This window comes from Mastomys coucha, unplaced genomic scaffold (assembly GCF_008632895.1).
Source record: "Mastomys coucha isolate ucsf_1 unplaced genomic scaffold, UCSF_Mcou_1 pScaffold21, whole genome shotgun sequence".
NCBI classification, from domain to species: domain Eukaryota; kingdom Metazoa; phylum Chordata; class Mammalia; order Rodentia; family Muridae; genus Mastomys; species Mastomys coucha.
The window spans coordinates 92,229,791-92,251,868 of NW_022196904.1; the positions used below are offsets into that span (position 1 = coordinate 92,229,791).

Below are 22,078 nucleotides of genomic sequence, written 5' to 3' on the forward strand. Positions count from 1 at the left end.
TCAACCCTATTGTCTATGGAGTGAAAAACATGGTTATTAGAAAGCGTGTGGCACAGATCTTTCTTTTGGATGGTGGATGTCAGTAGTGATCTTTGAGACACTTACTGACTTAGAGAAAAGGCTTTTACCTTGTAGAAATGGGCAAGGTTTGTGTTCTGTGCTCACTGTAGGCTTTTACCTCTTTCTCATGGACCATGAAGGGATTCAATTCCACAATTATAGATAGACTAAAATTCAAATGAGCAATCAATAGAGAAAAACAGTTCAAAATAAACTACTTACATGAATAAATGAAGTTATAAACTGTATTCTATCTATATTATTGCATGACTATATAACATATTTTGAATAAATATATGGCAAAAAATCAATAATATAAATATACTTAATATACATCCTGGGAATATAAATTTTAATATAGTTTTCTAGGTGGGTTCTTGTCCTATTCTACAGATGAGAATGTATGCCTAGTAATTTTAACTGAATAAAAATCTTAACTTTTGTCCTATCATTTGTAGATTCATTCCAACTGTCTTCCTAAATCTGCTCAGTTTCAAAACAACATCTAAACGTTTAAACACACAGACAGACACAGGTGCATACACACAATACACACACACACACACACACACACACACACACACACACACAATTCCTCCTTTTAGTCTCAATCATAGAAGCTCCTTTTTTTGTAATGATAGTGAATGCAGAGACACATGAGCTTGAGGGCTCATTCCTGAAGAAAACACTTATGTTACCTCTGTAAGACACAAGGAATAAGATATTAAGGAAGAGGAAGTGCAAAAACATAAGTAGGAAAAATAGCTGCAAAATATCATCTTTGAGAATGGTAAAGCCATTTCAATTATTAACTCAAAGCAGCTATGCTGACCTATACTGTGCTGACAGAAGTCTGTCATCAATGGGAGAGGAAAACATAGGCTACTATCTCTTCTTTCTGAACTTTTGTCTATTTACAGATTCTGGGAAAGGGAGAGTCATTGTAATGACCTATGGACTCCAGGTGAGTCCACCAAGTTATAGTGGTTAGTTACAAACCACCCATTACCTTTGCAAACCTTAGTACATTACAAATAAAATAAAAAGACATAAATGTAGAAAAGATGTTTGTAGGAAAGAGCTGTTGGCAGGAGATGACAAAAGATGAATGAGAGTAATCAGAATGCATTATATACATGTATGAAGTTTTCAAGGAATGAATGTAATGAATAATAGTTCCAAATCACTCTCATAAAAACATCTAAAATTTTATTACTCATTTTATTGTTTTGCATTTTATATGATATTGCCCTTCCTGGTTATCCCCCCCTCCTCCCCCTACTCTTTTCATCTATGAAGGTGCTCCTCCACCCTCTCACCCACTCCTGCCTCACTACTCTAGGATCCCTTACATTGGGGTATCAAGCCTCCACACGACCAAGGGCTTCCCCTCCCATTGATGTCAGATGAGCCCATCCTTTGTTACATATATATCTGGAGCAGTTGACCTATCCATGTATACTCTTTGGTTGGTGGTTTAGTCTCTGAGAGATCTGGATGGTCTGGTTAGTTGATATTGTTATTCCCTATGAGGTTGCAATCCCATTTACCTCCTTCAGTCCTTCCCTTAGCTCGTCCATTGGGTTATATTAAAACTTTGTTCACTTCTGGTCCAAATATAACTGCGTTCCACTGCATGATGTTGTTTTCAGATGGTGCACTACTGACCCCCACAGGTGGGTCCTCTTGCAATCGCTTAAAATCCTGTATGAGCCTCCTACTGGCCTGAGTCGACATGCTCCGCAGCTGCCCTGAGGTCAGTCTGAAAGAAAAGAGTCCCATTTGGCCCCTCACGCCCCGGCACAGCGGCCGAATCATTGGGGGTCGCCACTGCCGCCGAGACTGCACAAATAACCGTTAGGTTAGGTTTTTTTCCAAAATGTTTCATCCAAACGTGTATGCTGATGGTAGCATATGTTTAGATATCCTGCAGAATCGATGGAGTCCCACATATGATGTCTCTTCCATCTTAACTTCGATTCAGTCTCTGTTGGATGAACCAAACAGTCCAGCCAATAGCCAAGCAGCACATCTTTATCAGGAAAACAAACTGGAGTATGAGAAGAGAGTTTCGGCCGTTGTTGAAGAAAGCTGGAATGATTCATAATAGACACCTGGTCTGTTCATCGTTCATCGTTGTTGTGTATAATTTACCTCCTAGTAGAAAGGCTAGCAAGTTTTAAGTGCCACGGGTTTTAAGGATTCTGCGGAGAAAAAAGAAAAAGTCCTTCAGTTCAGAACCTACAAAAGCTTGTGTATCTTGACTAATGTACTTTTTATTGCATGGTGTGAACTGTTATTGCTGCATAAATTTGTAATATATCCTGTTTGTAGTTTTCCAAGTGTATAATGTTGGTGTGGAGTTTTCATAACAGAATATACACATTTTGTAAATCTGTACTTTTTTCAAATACTGAATGTCTTAGTTTTGAATTCTTATATTTTTAAATTGGAGAAAAACACTTAAATTTTTTATATATGAATATTATATGTAAAGGTGTTAAAATACATAACTTCAGTGCAAGAGACTTTGTCACTTATTTCTTTACCTGTGCAGGAGGGACTGTGAAGTCTCTGCCAGGTGAGAGCCTCATTTCCAGCTGCTGCAAATGTGATTCTAAACCAATTCTGACCCCTGGCTTTATTTTTAGTGTACTTATGTTAGTTCCGTTGAGTAACTATAGACTTACTGGTCTGGTTCTGTCCAGCTCTGTATTTGGGCCACTTGTTAATGTGTGTTTCTCTTGTAAACTGTACATTTTGTGACTTTACAATTGGTACCTCGACCACAAGCAGAGCTGACTTCCTCTGCTGAGTGGCAGCACCTTCACAAGGATTAAGAAGAAAGTAAAAGCATCACCATTTACCAACCGCCGTGCCGCAGTATTAGCAGTGGTCGGCTCGCTGGTATGAGCAAGGCAGAGATTTGGAAAGAATCTTGGTGTAACTTGAATATTTGCAAACTACCTCTTAATGTAGCTGCACGCTACCTGTTTATTCTGGAACTGTTGAGCACTAGGGCCTGCCGAGTTGCTTCTCGCCTCTGTTGTATACAAGTTGTACTGCATCTTAGTTTACTGGATAGATTTAAAACACAGTATTGTAGAAAGCTAATACAAAACTATCCTATGCATTCAAATAGTATAGGAAATGGAAAATATACAAGTAAAATCTGTTGAACCACTTGAAAAAAAAACTTTGTTCACTACTTTCATGTTTTTTCAATATAATACATGAAGTTCTAGCTAGAACAATAAGACAACTGAATGAGATCAAGGGCATTCAAATTGGAAAAGAAGAACTCAAAGTATCATTATTAGCAGATGATATTTTAGTATACATAAGTGACCACAAAACTTTTACCTGGGGTCTTCTATAACTGATAAAAAAGTTTCAGCAATATGGCTGGATACACGATTAATTAAAACAAACAAAACAAAATAAAAGAACCAACCAAAACCCCAAAACAAGTAGATCTTCTATATATAAGTGACAAATAGATTGTGAAAGAAATCTGGTAAACAACATCCTTCACAAATAATAAAAAAATATCTTGCGGGTAACTCTAACCAGGTAATTGACTTGTATAACAAAAACATGAAGTGATTGAAGGAAGAAATTGAAGAAGATATCAGAAGACTGAAAGGCCTCCCACGCTCTTGGATCAGTAGACTTAACATAGTATAAATTGCCATTCTATAAAAAGCAATCTAGAGTCAATGCAATGTCCATCAAAATTCCAGTACAACTATTTATAGACCTGAAAAGCACAATACTCAATTTCACATGGAAAAACAAAACAAAAATCAGGATAGTTAAAACAATCTTGAATATTGAAAAACTGCTGAAGGTATCGCCATTCCTGATTTCAAGCTGTACTACAAACTGTAGTATTAAAATCCATATCACATGGTATTGTCATAAAAGCAAACAGGTTGATTAATGGAATTAAATGGAAGACCCAGAGATAAATTCACACACTTATAAACATTAGCTTTTTGATAAAGGAGCCAGAAATACACAACAAAAAGAAGAAAGCATTTTTAACAGATGTTGGTGGTCTACTTGGATGTCTGAATATAGAAGAATGCAAACAGATCCATATCTTTCACCCTGCACAAAACTTTTTTAGTACATGTTTAACACAGACCTCAACATAAAACAAGACACACTGAAACTGATAGCAGAGAACATGCTGAATATCCTTGAATGCTTTGGGGCAGGAGAAAACATCCTAAACAGAATACCAAAAGGACCAGCACTAAGTTCCACAATTAATAAGTGAGGTCTCATGAAACTGAAAAGGTTTACCTTAGATGACATTATCAACAGGACAAAATAGCAGCCTACAGAATGGGAAAAGATTTTCACAAATCCGTCAAAGGGCTTTATAAACAAATCAAGAAACTAGACATTGACAAACCAAATAATAAAATTAAAAATGGGACAGAGATCTAAACGGAGAATTTTCCAACAGGTATCTCAAATGGCTTAGAACAGTTAAACAACTTAGTCATCAGGGAACAGTAAATCAAAACTACTTTGATATTCCATTTACACCTGTCAGAATGGCCAAGATAAAAAACAAAGTAACAGCTCATGCTGCTGAGGATATGCAGCAGGAGAAATACTTTTCTATAGCTGGTAGGAGTGCAAACTTGTTCAGGAGAACAGGAGAGGACAGGTTGGAGGAGGAGAAGGGATGGAGAGAGTCCTGGGAGAGACTACTGGAATATGGGGGTGAGGTATGTTTAGGGGGCTATGTGGACAGCTAGTGCATTGCAAACATTCTGCAACCTGTGAGGATGAGTCTAGTGAGGACTGCTAGTAAGGGAGGACAAGGAGCCTACACTGGCCATCTTTGCTAACCAATCAAGGGTCCCAGTGGTGGGACTGACGTGAACCTAGACACAAAACCTTCTCCCTACAACCTGTCCTTTCTGCAAGATGTGCTCTGGCAATGGTGGCACAGAGCTTGATGGAGTGATCAACCAATGTGTGGTGCAACTTGAGATCAAAGACACTTGAGTGAGCCCATGACTGAAATTTGAATAGCCCAGAGACCTGGGGTAGAACTAAACATGACAGACAAATACATGAAAAAAACACATGCAAATAAACCATGAAATGATTCCTAATGATATTCTGTTATACTCATTAATTGGTGCCTAGTCCGGTTGTCATCAGAGAGACTTCATCCTGCAGCTGATGGGAACAGATGCAGAGACTCACAGGCAAGCATTTGGTAGAGCTCAGGGTAAATCCTGTAAGAAGTAATGAGTGTCGTAGCCACTTTCTAAAGGGAAATAGAGGAACTGTGGATTTGGGGGAGTGAGGAGGCAGAGTGGAATTGAGAGGAGTGGAGGAAGAGGAAGCTGTGGTCAGGACCCATTTTATGAGAGAATAATTTATAAAAGACACAAAAAAAAGCAGTTCAAATATTCCAACTTATTATCTTTCTATGACAATTTTACCAAACTATTTAATGAAAGATGATATCAATCTCAAAACAGTTTCAGAAAATGCAAAGTCAGTGCATTGAAAAATTATTTAATGAATTTGCAAGCATTTAAATAATTCAAGGCAGATTCCATGGCAAAAGATTTGGCTGACTTCACTATTGGTGGAGAATAATAGAAATTCCTCCTAATGCTGGAAACAATTGAAAGGGATTTGACTTCCATCATTTTTACTACGTGTGTTTTAAAATTGCTATAATAAAATAAAAAGGCAAGGGTGTAAAAGGGAAAAAAGAAAATGATTTCTAAATCTCCTTTGTTCTTGAAACTTCAAAGTGCTATAATATTTTCAAATAAATTTAATAATATAGTAGTTGTTGTCAAGAGTACATGACTGATGCCTCTAGTGACATTATATTTTCTATGATAAGTAGTATTGTCTTTCATTTTTCTATAAAATTGACCATAATTCACAGAATGGGCAAAAACAATTATGAATCTTTTATTTTCCTATTGTTCTACATGTTCCTATGTCTCCTGTTCATTTTATTCCAGGTTACAAATCATTTCAGATCTATCAGGTTATAGCCCTGACCTATAGCTTCCTCAAAAAAAAATACCTCTTGTATTTAGAAACAGCTTTCCATGAGGTAGATTATTGTATTCAGGATGTGCAACATCAAGTAATGAGAATCCTTCCTCTACTAACTAGAGATGAGTTTTGGAAATGTACTAGCCTTCCTCCAGGGAACAGGTCAAAACATCGACCTGGGATCAGCTCAGTTCTAAGAAATCCAAGAAAAGAAGAGGCTAGAAGTAGATGATGCAAGGTGGTAAGCTATTAGTTCTTCCCAAATCTAAACTGCATCAGAGATCTATTTAAGCTGGCTGTTTTTCTGTCTGGGTGAGTTTCTTCTTCATGTATAAAGATCTCCATATAGCTAAGCATTTCTGTTTGCAATAATTTTTAAAAGAAAAAAACCCAAATAAACAAAAGAATATCAGATGATCTCATCTCAAATGACTTAAGAATGATATTCCTCTAGAATGAGCCAGTTTTATTTCTTGGACACAGGATTTTTTTTTCTTAATAGTATATAACATGGATCAGACATCTAAAGATACAATTATCTTTAAGAGTTGAAGAATTAGAAGGTGGTTTCTGTATCATTGTTTTAGTTGCATGTGAGGAAGACATACTTTGAGGAAGACGTTAACTAGTAGCAAGAAAAAGGTGAGAATAAGATTAACAAAGTATCACTTCAATCAAACTTTTGCCTAATATTAACATACTAAAATTTAAAATGCAAAAAGATAGTCTGTGTTTTGGAAATCTGTCTGTCTGTCTGTCTGTCTGTCTGTCTGTCTCTCTCTCTCTCTCTCTCTCTCTTTCTCTCTCTCTGTGTGTGTGTGTGTGTACAAACTGGTATATGCTTTGATCACAACAACTGGAAGTATAGGAGGAAAGAACCAAAGCCAGGAGCACCCCACTTTTCTTAGTTCACTATCTAATCTTGCTTTCTGAGCAGTTACAGCTCACATCTCATCCCTGAAGTTCAGATTATCTGTGAAATTTATGTTGCTCAAAAGAAAGGCTTTTTTACTGATACACAAAAGAAAATTATAAATACATATATAAATAGTGTTATACATTTGTATGTTCATACTAAATAGAAGAAACAATGTGATTTCTGTATTTTTAACTATGAGACATGGTCTTTGCATTATTAGCTATTAGATATGATCCCTGAATTACTATCTATCATGGTGAGACCAAAGCAAATTTTGTCTTGTGTCCTTCCATCATCAATCAGCATTTAAATAATTATTTCACATGAAAGTTCTTTGTGTGGCTCCTTTATATTTTGCCATAACATGTGCCCTATTTATAAATCATTTACATTTTGTGTATAACTACTTTTTAAAAATTTTCCACTTTTACTGCCAAGTTCATTTCAAATAGGCATCCGAATAACTTTATTATGCAGAATTTCCCAATATTTTAATCAACATCTCAATTTTCTTGGTTATATTCTCATGGTTTCTGTGGCTAGAGAAGCTCATGTGAAAAGATTTCTACTTTTTTTTCAACTGCTGACATATTTATATTTTATGTGACATTGAAGAAATTCACTTCATACCTTCATATGTATTAATGTGTTAGGTACTATGAACTATATTCTTTCCATATAGTTTTATTATAGCAGCCTCTCACTTCTTTAAAATAAAAGGTGTGTTTAAAATTTCACTCAATATTATCCTCCCTGTTCAGTGATTATATTTATATATAATTAATATTAGAGAAAGTAGAATGAAAATAAAATACAACTTTATGTTCATAGAGTTACTAGTGAAAAAAATTAAAATACAAAAGAGTAGATTTTCAGGGTTTAAATTTTAATTCTTTGCCAAAGAGAGAGAGAATTAGCAAATTTTTTTAAAAAGAGATATTTAAGTAATCCTTGTGTTGAAAAAGTTCAATAGTGTCAGACATTATTTACCTGCCAACTGGGAACAATAAAATAAGTAAAATAAAATAAGTTGCACTGAACTCCACTATAAGCCTGAAAGGCCTGCTGCTTTGCTGCACATGAATTACACTAGTACAATAAACATGTTTAAAGACATTTAACTAGAAGCTGTATAATATTCCAGGGTTGAGACTATCTTTTCTTAGCTTTATGGTTCCTTTTTGCTTCATTGACATCTCTGTTTTAAACTCCACTGTTTTCTGAGATTTGTGAGTACTTTCTTCTGGCTACAAGATGGATGATCTCTGTCACAGTGAAGTTTAACATAATCTGGAAGGTATGCTGAGTTTAGAGATGGATATGGAAAGAGTCACATTTGCTTTCTTTGAGACTAGCTGGGGTGGTTCTAGAAACTAACAGAATCAATGAAATTAGGGCATACATTTTCACTTATATAATCTCTAGAAGATGAATATAATATCATCTTCATTATCTAAAAGGAATACTGGATTTACAAAAGAATATCAAAGAGTATCTTATAAAACGTAGTTGATGCTCAAAGATTTAAAGCCACGTGGTCATACTTCATCCATATGTATAAGATTCCAAGAGGAAATGTGAGTGTTCTCATCCTTCACGGTCATCAGTTTCCTCCGATTCGGTGTCAGTATCAGCGGTGAGTAGAGGATTCATCAGCTTCATGGGTTATACCAACTTGTCATATATGAACCCAGGGACAGTGATTCTGATTGGCATCCCTGGACTGGAGCATGTGCAGTTTTGGATTGGATTTCCCTTCTTTGTTGTATGTCTTGTGGCTTTGCTGGGAAACCTCTTCCTGCTAATCATTATCCCCACAGAACGCAGTCTACACCAACCTATGTACATTTTCTTGGCCGTACTGGCAGCTACTGACCTTGGTCTCTGTCTAGCCATTGCTCCTAAGATGTTGGCCATCTTCTGGTTTGGTTCATGTTCCATGGCTTTTGATGCTTGCCTCACCCAGCTCTTCTTCATTCACGCCTTGCAAGGAGTGGAATCTGGCATTCTGCTTGCCATGGCCTTTGACCGCTACGTCGCCATCTGCGATCCTCTGAGGCACACGTCCATCCTTACACCTTTATTTTTACTTCGAGTCGTTCTGATGGTTGCAGTTCGGGCAACTGTGCTTGTTGGGATTTTACCTGTTCTCCTCAAGCGACTGCAAAGGTTCCACTCTGTTGTGATTGTACATTCTTACTGTGAGCACATGGCTGTAGTCAAGTTGGTGGCAGAAGATGTCCATATTAATAAATCATATGGGCTTTTTGTGGCTTTTGCAATTTTAGGTTTTGACATGATATTTGTTTTCCTCTCCTACATTTTGATTTTCCGTGCTGTTTTTCGTCTTCCTCAGAAAGAGGCACGAAGCAAAGCATTCAACACTTGTACTGCTCATATTGTTGTCTTCCTGGAGTTTTATATTCTAGCCTTTTTTTCCTTTTTCAGTCACCGCTTTGGTCATGTATCACCCTATGTCCACATCTTATTGTCTACCATCTATCTGCTTCTGCCACCTGCCCTTAACCCCATTGTCTATGGTGTGAAGACAAAGGAGATCCGCAAATGGGTTGTGCAAATTTTTGTTCTGAAGTCTAATACTCAGTGACTTTAAAATATTGTGTCAGAGCAAAACTAGAGAGTTACCTGTTAAAACTGCTTGTACTATAAGTGACTATTTTCAGTAATTTATTCATGAAAAGTGAGTTTAAATCCACGAGTCAAAACCAGTCTGAACATGAGATAAACATAGGTGAAAGATACAAATATATCTCATATATTCCTATGATCCCTCACCTAGGATTTTATTCTCCATTTTCTTTCTTTCTTGCATTCTTATATCTATTTTTCTTCTTTCTCTCAACCCAGACATCTGTTGTTATTCTGTAATGCAAAAGGTAGGGTTTTTTTTTCCTGATGGTAAACAGTAACACTTATTTATATGTTCTATTATTCTATAGGGAGATAAAAAATATTGAGCAAATATAATGTTATGTCTGAGGTTAAAGCAATATAATTTGGCTACACACAGAGAAACAACTAATCTAGATTTTAAAAGGAATCATACAAGATTTCATAATGTTAAATGTGAGATTTGAATGTGAAACTTTACTTCAGATGATAAAGTTTTTTTAATCATAATATTAATTCAGTTTTAAAATTAATGTCATTAAAACTCATGAAGCTGTGCTGATGTGTATGACTCTGAATTCCTTGAGAATTCTGATCACAAAAAGCAGTTGTTGAACATCTATGCTCCAAATGCAAGGGCATCCACATTCATGAAAGAAACTTTACTAAAGCTAGAAAAACCGCTGCACCCCTGTATTCAACAGTGTCAAAATACACAAAGCACCCTGATAAATATGCATTTACATAAAATACACATTACAAAAATGTAAGTGCCTTTATCAACTGAACCATTTCAACAGCCTGAACACTAGTACTGTTGTCTATGGCCATTGCCTATGACAGTAAACTTACTTTTCAACAAAAGTTAATTAGGAGATAATGTGAAGAGTTTGAGATCTCTACTATTAATCTGAGCAAATATCATGTTAAATAGACTATTATATTTTATAGTTTTATCTTTATGAAGCAAAAGCTCTTACAAACAAATAAAGAGAACAGAGACATTTGAATGTACCTTGGTGTATCTGGCCTCTTGTCAGTCCTCACTCTCCAGGGACTCTGTGCATCAAGAGCATATGCCCCATCTTGGCTAGTACCACATGAGCACTTAAAATATTAACTCACTAATCTCTACATTTGCTCTATTGATTTCTTTTCCTATTAAGGATCAAATTAATGACATACTATACTTACAAAACAAAAGAAAGATAAAAATTACCTAAAAATGGTTTCAACCTAAAATTAGATCACTGACATAAAGATATACTATTAGAGAAAAGCATAGCAAAAATTTTAGTGTCATTATATATTTTCAATCTCTTAAAACATGTGAGAAAGCATGGATTTTTTTTTGTTGTTGTTGAGGGCATTTTGAAACAGTATAAGAAATAGAGCTTCCACAGGTGGGAATAGAACTGTGAAACATTTATCCAGTGACCCCTATATACCCTCTTTGTGGCTAGTAACACCTTAAGGTGCAGTATAACATGCCTTGTATATTGTATCCATTAGTAAATGGTACTTCCCAAGCCAGAAAGGGTCTCATAAATAGAATAGTAAAATTCCATTGCTGTGAACATGGATCTCGTCAGAAAACCACTAGAGCCTGAACATATATGAGTAATCTTTATTTGGGTACCTAAAATATTTTAAATCAGAGAAACAAACTATGTAAGCAGAATAAATCTTATTCTTCTAGGTTCCCTCATGTCACATAGAAGATATTAGGGTACAGAATACTGATGGATAAATCACATGTTTATGTACTGACAAATCTAAGTATTTATAGGAAGAATTCTAAAGTCATAGATATTTAATAAGCAATAAAAGTGCCACTTTTCTTTTTTATTAAAATTTTTATTGGTTATTTATTTACATTTGAACTGTTATCCCCCTTCCCGGTTTCCCATCCACAAACCCCCTATTGCACCCCTACTCCCTCCTGCTTCTATGAGGGTGGTCCTCCATCCACACACCTACTCCTGCTTCACCACCCTAGCATTCCCCTATGCTGGGTATCAAGACTTCACAGGACCAAGGGCCTCCCCTCTCATTAATGTCAGATAAAGCCATCCTCTGCTACATATGCATCTGGAGTCATGGGTTCCTTCATGTGTTATTTTTGGTAGGTGGTTTAGTCCCTGGGAGCTCTGGGGGTGGGGGTAGGGGTGGGGCACTGCTTGGTTGATATTGTTTTTCCTATGGGGTTGCAAACACCTTCAGCTCCTTCAGTCCTTAACAAATAAAGAATTTGCAAGTCACCTTGTTCAATGGAAACTTGTATTTTATTACAGTGTTTACTTTTATTATATTTTTATTTTTTACTGGATATAAGGAATAGTCTTCGTTTCCTATAGAGACAGTGTTGTAATGAAATGCATCATCTTTAATAATAATATTTTAGTAATTTTGAGGTAGAGTTTTAGATGTATTAAATTTATGCAAATATGTGAAACCAGGTATATGGAGAGGAAAGCTTGAAGTAAGAAAAAGGCATTTTTTCTTTCCTTTTAATTATGCTTCTATTTTTGACAGTCTCATACACTTATATTTTTTATTTACTTTTTACTTACTTTACATCCCATTCACTGCCCTTCTCTTGGTCACCCCCTTCCACAATCCTTTCCCCCATTGCTCATCCTTTCTCCTTTGAGCAGGTGGAGACATCCCTCAGTATTCCCAAACCCTAGCATTTCAAGTCTCCATGAGGTTAAGAGCTTCCTTTCCTTCTGGGGTCAGAGAAGGCAGCCTAGCTAGAAGAACATATCCCACATACTAGTAACAGCTATTGGATTTAGCCCCACTCCAGTTGTTCAAGACCCACATGAAGATCAAGCTGCACATCGGCTACATATGAGAGGGAGGCCTGGGTCTACCCAGTGTATGTTCTTTGGTTGGTGCTTCAGACTCTGAGAGCCTCAAGGGTCCAGGTTATTTGACACTGTTGGTCTTCCTCTGGAGTTCCTATGGCAGTCAGGGCTTGCAATCCTTCCTCCGATTCTTCCATAGGAGTCCCCAACTTCTGTCCACTGTTTGTCTGTGGGTGTCTGCATCTGTCTGAGTCAGCTGCTGGGTGGAGCCTCTCAGAGGACAGCCATGCTAGACTGTTGTCTGCAAGCATGACAGAGTATCATTGGTAGTATTAGGGATTGGTGCTTCTCTATGGGATGGGTCTCAATTTGGGCCCACTACTGGTTGGGCATTTCCTCAGTCTCTTCTCCATCCCGTGTGCTTGTATTTCTTACAGACAAGATAAAGTTTCATACATTTATTTTACAAGTAGTAGCCATTTGGATTCTCTTTCCCTTTCCCATTCTCCTTGGTTTCTCTCTGAAACTTGACTTCTCTTCTTCCCATTAAGTCCTATAACTTTTATGTCTTCTTTTTGTGACTCACTGAGAACACAAAGTTTCTTACCTGAGCATGTTTGGGATGTTACCCACTGAAGCAATGACTGCTTCCTAGTGGCTACACCACTGAAGCAAAAATGACACCACAATCAAACATCCCTTCTGCAACTACGGCATCTAGTTGGAGCTAGGAAGAACACTTCCATCCAACTCTGGTTTTACTTTTTTCTACGTCCTGTGACCAAAGTGCACCAAAGTGCATGACGCCTTCATAAAGAGTGTCTTAAAATAGTTTTGGTGACCATGCAAAATCAATAACATGTATTAATTTGCGAGTACTATCTGACCATCATCTGGAGGTATCTCATCATTGACATTACAATTATTGTTTAATAACTCTAAGCTTCTGGAAGGAGTATTATCCATGCATGGGGAGTACTGTTCTAGGATTCCTCTGGTGGTTCTAGTTCTCTCTCTCTCTCTCTCTCTCTCTCTCTCTCTCTCTCTCTCTCTCTCTCTCTCTCTCTCTCTCCACTCCCCACAAGTTTATTTTATTTATTTATTTTATTTATTTACATTCCAGTTATTACACACTCCTTTCAGTTCCTCCTCCCACATCCTATTTCTTCTCCCTCTTGCCTCTGAGTGGTTGCTTGCCCACCTCCTTGACTTCTTTTTCCCTGGGGTCTCAAGTATCTCAAGGATTAAGTACATCTTCTCCCACTAAAGCCTGACCAAGTAGACATCTGCTATATTTGTTCCAGGGGCTTCGGACTGGCCAGTGAATACTCCTGGCTTGTAGTTCAGTATCTGGGAGCTCCCTGGAGTCTGGGTAAGTTGAGACTGCTGGTCTTCTCATGGTGTTGCTCTCTCCCCTTAAGCTTCTTCAATCCTTCTGCTAATTCAACGATGGGGGTCCCTAACTTCAATGGTTGGGTGTAAGTATCTACATCTGTCTCAGTTAGCTGATGGTAGGGCCTCTCAGAGGACAGCCATGTTAGGCTCCTATCTCTAAGCACATCATAGAATCAGTCATAGTGTCAGGCCTTGGTACCCTCCCATGAGATGGATCCCAAGTTGGGCCGGTCACTGGACTGCCTTTCCTTCAGTCTCTTCTCTACTTTTCTCTCTGCAGAAAACTCCTACAGCTGATAAACAACTTCAGCAAAGTGGCAGGATATAAAAGTAACTCAAACAAATCAGTAGCTAGACAAGAGAGTCCTCTGTTACATATGTGTGTGGGGGTCATATACCAGCCCATGTATACTCTTTGGATGTTGTCTTAGTCCCTGGGACTAAGTGACTAAGTGAGGGGTCAATTAGTTGATACATCATGATGTTGTTCTCCCTATGGGGTTGCAATCCCTTTCAGTTCCTTCAGTCCTTTCCCTAACTCTTCCATTGAGGTCCCTGGACTCAGACCAATGGTTGGCTTTAAGTATCTGCATCTGTCTCAGTCAAGTGCTGGTAGAGTCTCTCACAGGACAGTCATGCCAGGCTCCTGTCTGCAAGTATATAAGTTGGCATTAGCAATAGTGTCAGGGTTAGGTATCTGTGCCTGGAATGGGTCTGAAGGTTGGGCAATCTCTGGATAGCCTTTCCTTCTGTCTCTACTCCATTTTTTTTATCCCTGCATTTCCTTTAGACAGGAACAATTCTGGGTTGTTAATTTTGCGATGGGTAGGTGGCCCCATCCATCAACTAGGAGCCATGGCTATCTGCTAGAGGTGCCACAGAGGAAAATTTCCTGAGCAGAACACCAATGGCTCAGGCTCTAAGATCAAAAATTGACAAATGGGACCTCATGAAACTGAAAAGATTATGTAGGGCAAAGGACACTCATTAGCAATAAGACAAAAAGGCAACCTACAGATTGGGAAAAGGCCCTACTACATCCAATAGAGGGCTAATGTCCAAAATATACAAAGAACTCAAGAAGTTAGACTCCAGAAAACCAAATAACCCAATTAAAAAATTAGGTACAAAGTTAAACAGAGGGTTTGTTTGTTTGTTTGTTTGTTGGTTGGTTTTTTTTTGTTTGTTTATTTTGTTTTTCGATACAGGTTTCTCTGTATAGCCCTGGCTGTCCTGTAGACCAGGCTGGATTCGAACTCAGAAATCTGCCTGCCTCTGCCTCCCAAATGCTGGGATTAAAGGCGTGTGCCACAACTGCCTGACTTAAACAGAGAATTCTTAACTGAGGAATATTGAATGGCCATAATACACCTAAAGAAATGTTCAACACCCTTTGTCATCAGAAAAATCAAAACATCCCTGAGATTCTACTTTACACCAGTCAGAATGGCTAAGATCAAAGGGGTGGGGAGGTAGGGGCATACATGTGGAGACAGAGGGTTGGGGAGGAGGTATGGGATGTGGATTAGTTGGAGGGTAGATGGGGGGCAGGGAATAGAATATGGAGTGTAAAAAATAAACTAATTTATAAAATAAAAAATCAGGCAACTGAAGATGCTGGGAAGAATTTGGAGAAAGAGGAACACTCCTCTATCTTGCTGGTAGAATTGAAAACTGGTACAGCCACTTTGGAAATCAGTCTGGTAATCTCAGTAAGTTTGAAATAGTTCTACCTGAAGACCCAGCTATATCACTCCTGGTCATATACCCAAAGGATGTTCCACTATATCACAAGATAACATGATCCACTATGTTCATAGCAACCTTATTTATAATAGTCAGAAGTTGGAAACAGTGTAGATATCCCTCAATGGAAGAATGGATACAGAACATGTGGTACATTTACAAAATGGAATACTACTCAGCTATTAAAAATTAGGATATCATGAATTTTGCAGGTAAATGGATAGAACTAGTAAATATCATCCTGAATGAGATAACCCAGACCCAAAAGGGCATACATGGTATATACTCACTGATAAGTGTATATTAGCCAAAAATTTCAGAACACCTGTGATACAACTCATAGACCATATGAAGCTTAACAAGAAGGAAGTTCCAAGTGTGGATGCTTCAATCCCAATTAGAAAGGGAAAGAAAATAGTCATGGGAGGTAGATTGAGGGAGGAATCTGGGTGGGAGAGGGGAAAGGGAAGCAATAAAAGGGGGGACAAGATTGGGTGTAGGGGGGACAGAAGAGAAGCCCAGAAGGTCAGGAGAATGAATAGCAATATGCAGCAGTGAGGGGTGGGGAACAGGGTGGGAGAGGAGGAAACCACTAGAAAGGCCCAGACTCCAGGGATGATGGAGACTCCCAGGACGCAATGGAGATGACCTAAGCCAAAATTCCCAATAGTGGGGGTATAGAACCTCTAAAGGTATTTTATTACATACCCCACATGATCATTTTGTTTACAATATGATGTTTAAGCAGAGAAACAAAGCTCATTAGTTATTAATATCTTCATAGATAGGTTTGTATATCTATTTTTATTAGAATTATTTTCTACTACTTATGGTTGTATGCTGATGAAAGATAAAAACATGACCATGAAAAGGTAAACTTAAAGCACCACCATGTTGATAACACACACTTCATGTTGGGAAATGTTTTCAGTTCATGTGATATCTTTGATCATGGGAGCAACAAAATTTCAATTAATGTGTACCTATTTCATTACATATAAGCAAGCACTCAGGAATTACTAAATTTTCATACATCAAGATTGAATGAATATATGTGAGGTATATTTCCAACCTGACAGAATTCTTTTCTTGAATTAGTACTTTTTTCCCCCTCTCAAGAAAATCCTTAAATGGCAGAAATTATTTGAACTTCTAGCTGTATATAGCACCCAATCACATGCCTCCATATATCTTTTCATCACATGTATCAGCTCATTTCCTCTGACAGTTTATTACCCGCAATACCCGCTCCCGCATCTGTTTGGTTCGGGCTGCATATATTAAGGGGTTGACCATAGGAGGCACCAGGAAATACAAATTGTCAATTATAATCTGTAAGTAGGGAGCCATATGGTACCCTAAAATCTGGGATAAGACAGAAAATACAACTGGAGAATAAAACAGACTAATGACACAAAGATGAGAACCACATGTGCTGAGAGCTTTGCTCCTGGCTTGCCAAGACGGAATACGAAAGACAGCACAAAGGATGAGCGTGTATGACAGAATGACAAAAAGTAGGTCAATCCCCACAGATGCTACAATAACCATGAGGCCATAGATAACGTGGTTGAAGATGTCTCCACAAGCAATCATCACTACAGCCATGTAGGCACAGTAGGAATAACTAATGACCTGGGTTTGGAATCTTTCCAGTCTTTTAGTTAGGATTGGTGCAGGGGTGACCACTGCCACTGCCCTTGCCAGTATAGCCAGTGCCATCTTTACAAGCGTGTTGCTGTCGAGGATGGCTGTGTACCTCAAAGGATACAAAATAGCTGCAAATCTATCAAAAGCCATGGCCACGAGGATCCCCGATTCCATGACATAAAAGGATGGGATGAAAAACATCTGTGTGAGGCAGGCTTCAAGACTGATTTCTTTGGCATTCAGCCAGAAGATTCCTAGCATTCGGGGTACAGTGACTGTAACCAGGCACAAGTCCACAACTGATAGTGTAGCCAAGAGGAGAAACATCGGCTCATGGAGAGTCTTCTCTATCCAAACGATATTTAAAATGGTGACATTTCCTATGATGGTTATTACAAATATCAAGAAAAAGGATATAGAAAACCAGCCATGGGAGGATTCAAGGCCTGGGATTCCAGCCAGGATAAATATCAAGGGCTGAGGAATAGAGTTATTACATGAGGGCATAGTCACCGGAGCTCTTCAGGGTCTGGTTTCTAGGGAGACAAGGACACAGTTTACAATAGTAATGATTAGTAAATTGGTGATCAAATCAACACTTGAACTACTTGGAGTGGGAATGCAGAAAATTCAGGACAACTTTCTAAGAGGACGAAGCCTTCTCAAAAATAAGTTCTCATTAAACATGTAGTAATTCCATGACTTAGCCTTTCCTGTCGCTCTGATTGCAGAATACTCAAATCTTACCATTTTCTAATATGACCACCTAGGATGGTAGGATATAGCAGGCCAGCCATTGAAGTGTTTACCCCAGGCAAGAAAGCTGAATATAGTTATGTATTAGTTTTGTTTGGAGGATTGGACATTGTGCTTTAGGATTTTTGCCTGAGGTTATGAATAGTTCATTCTGGTAAAAGGTCCAGGAACTACGTGGAGAAATTATATAGCAAGAAAGGTGATCACTTTGGTAGGATAGTGGATGTGTGAGATGACAAAACTGAAATCTCAAAATGCCTCACAGGTAATAATTCAGCATTTCCAGACGTGTACAACCGAGGAGTGGGTAAGGGTAAGAGGAGTTACTAGTCTTTTGTGGAAATGTTTGGTTGTGTTTCTGTAGGGAGTAGTATTTGGGAGTTAATCTAAGTATTATTTTTACTAAAATAGCACTTTATTATAGTTATTAAATATTTTGAACTACATAATTATTTTCATAGAAATACAAAATTTTCTGTTACTAAATGAAAGTAATGAATATATATTAATATGCTAAGTAGAAGGTATCTATGCATAATAAATATTAATATAAAGACATAGTAGTAAGTTTTTAACATTACATTATGTTTTTTAAGGCTTAGGCTTTATAATTTTATTTAACATTTCAATTGCATAATTTTAATAAATATCACAGGAAAGGAGAAATACTAATAAAAGCTTAAAGTCACAAATCAAAGCATGTATTTCAAAGTTGCTTTACCTTGAAAAATGATGATATTAATATTAAGACAAAATTCCTCCTTGTAATTGATGATTTTCTTGGATTACTAGTGTTTTATTGTTATATCCACCTCATGACATATGTAAGATGTTTCCAAATTATTTGTAAGTCTAATGACTTGGCTTTGATTCCTGTTAATGCTGTTTTCCTTTGGAATTTTATTTTGAAACAGGGTATTTCTCTGTAGCCCAGTTTGATCCCAGACTCACTAGACAATAAGGTCTTTCTCTGACTCATGACCCTTCTGCCTCCATTTGCTGAGTGCTGGTATTACAGACACAACTTGGATAGTCTCCACATTTGCCCCTCACCCAGTTCTTGTTAAGTTTCTGGCATACAAGTATCTAGAGATATAATAGCAATTAAAACATACACATATGTTTAGACTTAGTATATACACATAAATAGATGTTTTTATATAGCTAAATCATTATAAACATGTAAGAGTCCAATATGTTGTGATAATCGGATTACTACTCAAATTCTACTGTAGCATTTATACATAGTAAGTTGACTACTACAGACATCAATATTTTATATTAAAATTGTATTTTGTCAGTGGGACACTGGTGCTTAATAATAAACATGTCTCCTAGGAGGTAAGCTGGCATAGTATAAAAATGAAGGTGTTTGGAATCTTAGACCTAGAACTTACTCTATGTGACTTGATCATAACTTTTTAATTTCTTTTTTATATCACACTGTAATTTTATCATTTTTACCTTCTCTGTCCTCTCTCTAAACTCTCCCATATAACTCTCCCTTGCTCTATTTGAAATTAAGTGTTAAATTAAACTTCTACATGTCAAAAATTAGATAAGCCACATAAGGCAAAATACTTCTTGTATTATTATTATTACAGTAATTACAGGAGATATTACATGCATATACCCGGCATTATTTCTAAAAGAATTTTTTGTTCTAAACTGCAACTGTTCTTGTTTTTCAATGCATTATCAATTTGAATGTAGGATATAGAAGTAACATATTATAAGTTTGTTAGTTGCAAAGAAGTATGCTGAAGATAATAAATCTTGAACTGATTCCCTAAGCATAAATATTTGAAAACCTTGATACTTTTATACTTTAATGTGTCTAGGTTAATCATTTCTTTAAAGAGAAAATATTTCAAGTCACTATAGCTAGATATCTGGGCAAATAATGGGAGTTAAAATAGCAAAGTGCAGTTTAATCTGCTAGAAGTCAGGATCCTATCATAAATAGCTGCTTGACAATAAAAGAGATGCATAAGAGAACCAGAAAGTTGTGGATATTGAAGTTTCCAGTAGAGAATGTATATTCATCTATCAGGAAAACTATGGATGATGTTCCCAGAAAACAGAGTCTATAAGACAGCATTGGTATTTTAAGCAAAGTGACAAAGTTTTTCTTTATGCTATCATAAAATATTGGCAATAATATGTGAATATTATAGAAAGATACAATCGATTCAAGAATAAACACTCAGAAGTTTCTCTTGTTTTGTTTTAATTCCTTTAAATAAGGAATAATTCCTTTAAATAAGTGTCTCTGATCATTCTCAAATTGCAAAACTCTACAACAGGTTTAGGTATTTTGTGATATTTAGTTGAACATAAATGAGAATCTATTCTAACTATATAACTAACTGTGTCAAAGGAAAATTTTACCCATCCTCTCCTTCCTTTGTTTCTTTTTCCTAGAGTCCTATCTGTAGAGTTACACACCTGCTCAGCAATCCTGGAATGATCCCAGTACACTAAAGGTCAGAAGAAGAGCTGTTTCACTCAAGATTAAGATGAAGTATTTGAGCCTGAGGCAAATTTAAATTGGTTTGGTCTTCTTCCCTGGGTCTCAAGTGACCTTGTCTAATACCCAAAAGTGCTGCTCTTGGCTTGAATGTTGTCAGATAGAAACCTTAAGGTGAATCACTAAGGACAGACAGGATTTGCTAAGCACCTAGGATTTACTGTGGATGAGCTGTGGATAACAGGCTGATAGAGAGTAGTAACCCCAGAGGGACATGCAAGAGCACCTCAATCCGAATGGGTAGCTTAAGAATGCTGAAGCAAAGTTGGGTAGATGGGGAGTCAAATTCAAAACAGTGTTGTACTAGGTTATAATTACATGTAAATGGATTTGTTTTCAAGTTACTTATTTATTTTTTATTTATAATCACTTTTTGGGTTCCATAAATAAATAAAAAAACAGATATATCAGGGCTCTTAATTCCTTAAATGGGATCAAAGCCAAGGTATACTTAGAAAAAGTATAGACAAAGTAAAATTAAAATAAGAGCATTTGTCAGATAAAGAGAAAGGGATGAGTTGATGGAAATTCAAGCAAGAACAGAATGCTAGGTAGTAAATATCATAAAAGAGGAAGTGTTTTAAAAAGACTCTTGGCAGAATTGTGAATGTGCCTAAAAAAGAACAGGCTGTCTTTTTTCCACTGGATGGTTTAGCTTCTTTGTCAAAGGTCAAGTGACTATAGTTGTGTGGGTATATTTATTGGTCTTCAATTCTATTTCATTGATCTACTTACCTGATTCTGTACCAACAACATGCAGTTTTTATCACTATTGCTATGTAGCACAGCTTGAGCTCAGGGATGGTTATTCCCCAGGAAGTTCTTTTATTGTTGAGAATAGTTTTTGCCATACTGGATTTTTTGTTATTCCAAATAAATTTGAGAATTGCTCTTTCTAACTCTATGGAGAACTGATTTGGAATGTTGATGGAGATTGCATTGAATCTGTAGATTGCTTTTGGTAAGAGAGCCATTTTTACTATATTAATCCTGCCAATCCATGAGCATGGTGGATCTTCCCATCTTCTGAGGTCTTTGATTTCTTTCTTCAGGGATTTGAAAAGTTCTTATGATATAGATCTTTCACTTACTTGGTTAGAGTCACATCAAAATATTATTATTTGTGGCTATTGTGAAGGGTTTCCCTAATTTCTTTTTCAGCCCTTTTATCATTTGAGTAGAGGAATGCTACTGATTTGTTTGAGTTAATTTTATATCCAGCCACTTTACTGAAGTTGTTTATCAACTGTAGGAGCTCTCTGGTAGAACTTTTGGGCTCACTTATGTGTACTATCATATCATCTGCAAATAGTGGTATCTTGACTTCTTCCCTTCCAATTTGCATCCTTTTGAACTCTGTTGGTGTGCAATTGCTCTGGCTAGAACTTTGAGTAGTATATTGATTAGGTAGGGAGAGACTAGTCCCTGATTTTAATGGGATTGCTTAGAGTTTCTTTCCATTTAGTTTGATGTTGGCTATTAGTTTGCTGTGCATTGCTTTTTTATATTTAGGTATGTACCTTGAATTCC

The 22,078-nt window shown here is 37.0% G+C and overlaps 2 protein-coding genes across 2 annotated transcripts; one reads left to right on the top strand and one right to left on the bottom strand.

Annotated features, from left to right (window-relative positions):
- Window positions 1-8,652: 8,652 nt before the first annotated feature.
- Window positions 8,653-9,686, top strand: LOC116100704 (olfactory receptor 52A1-like). Its single transcript, XM_031384440.1, has one exon. It carries the CDS (start codon window positions 8,691-8,693, stop codon window positions 9,636-9,638), a length of 948 nt encoding a protein of 315 aa, XP_031240300.1. The 5' UTR covers window positions 8,653-8,690; the 3' UTR covers window positions 9,639-9,686.
- Window positions 9,687-16,824: 7,138 nt separating this feature from the next.
- Window positions 16,825-17,769, bottom strand: LOC116100705 (olfactory receptor 52K1-like). The gene has a single exon (XM_031384441.1). The coding sequence runs from the start codon at window positions 17,767-17,769 to the stop codon at window positions 16,825-16,827; it is 945 nt and encodes a 314-aa protein (XP_031240301.1).
- Between the last annotated feature and the right edge of the window lie 4,309 nt (window positions 17,770-22,078).

Excerpts from the sequence above, each read along its gene's own strand:
- LOC116100704 (XM_031384440.1), top strand. The coding sequence starts at position 8,691 with ATGGGTTATACCAACTTGTCATATATGAACCCAGGGACAGTGATTCTG.
- LOC116100705 (XM_031384441.1), bottom strand. The coding sequence starts at position 17,769 with ATGCCCTCATGTAATAACTCTATTCCTCAGCCCTTGATATTTATCCTG.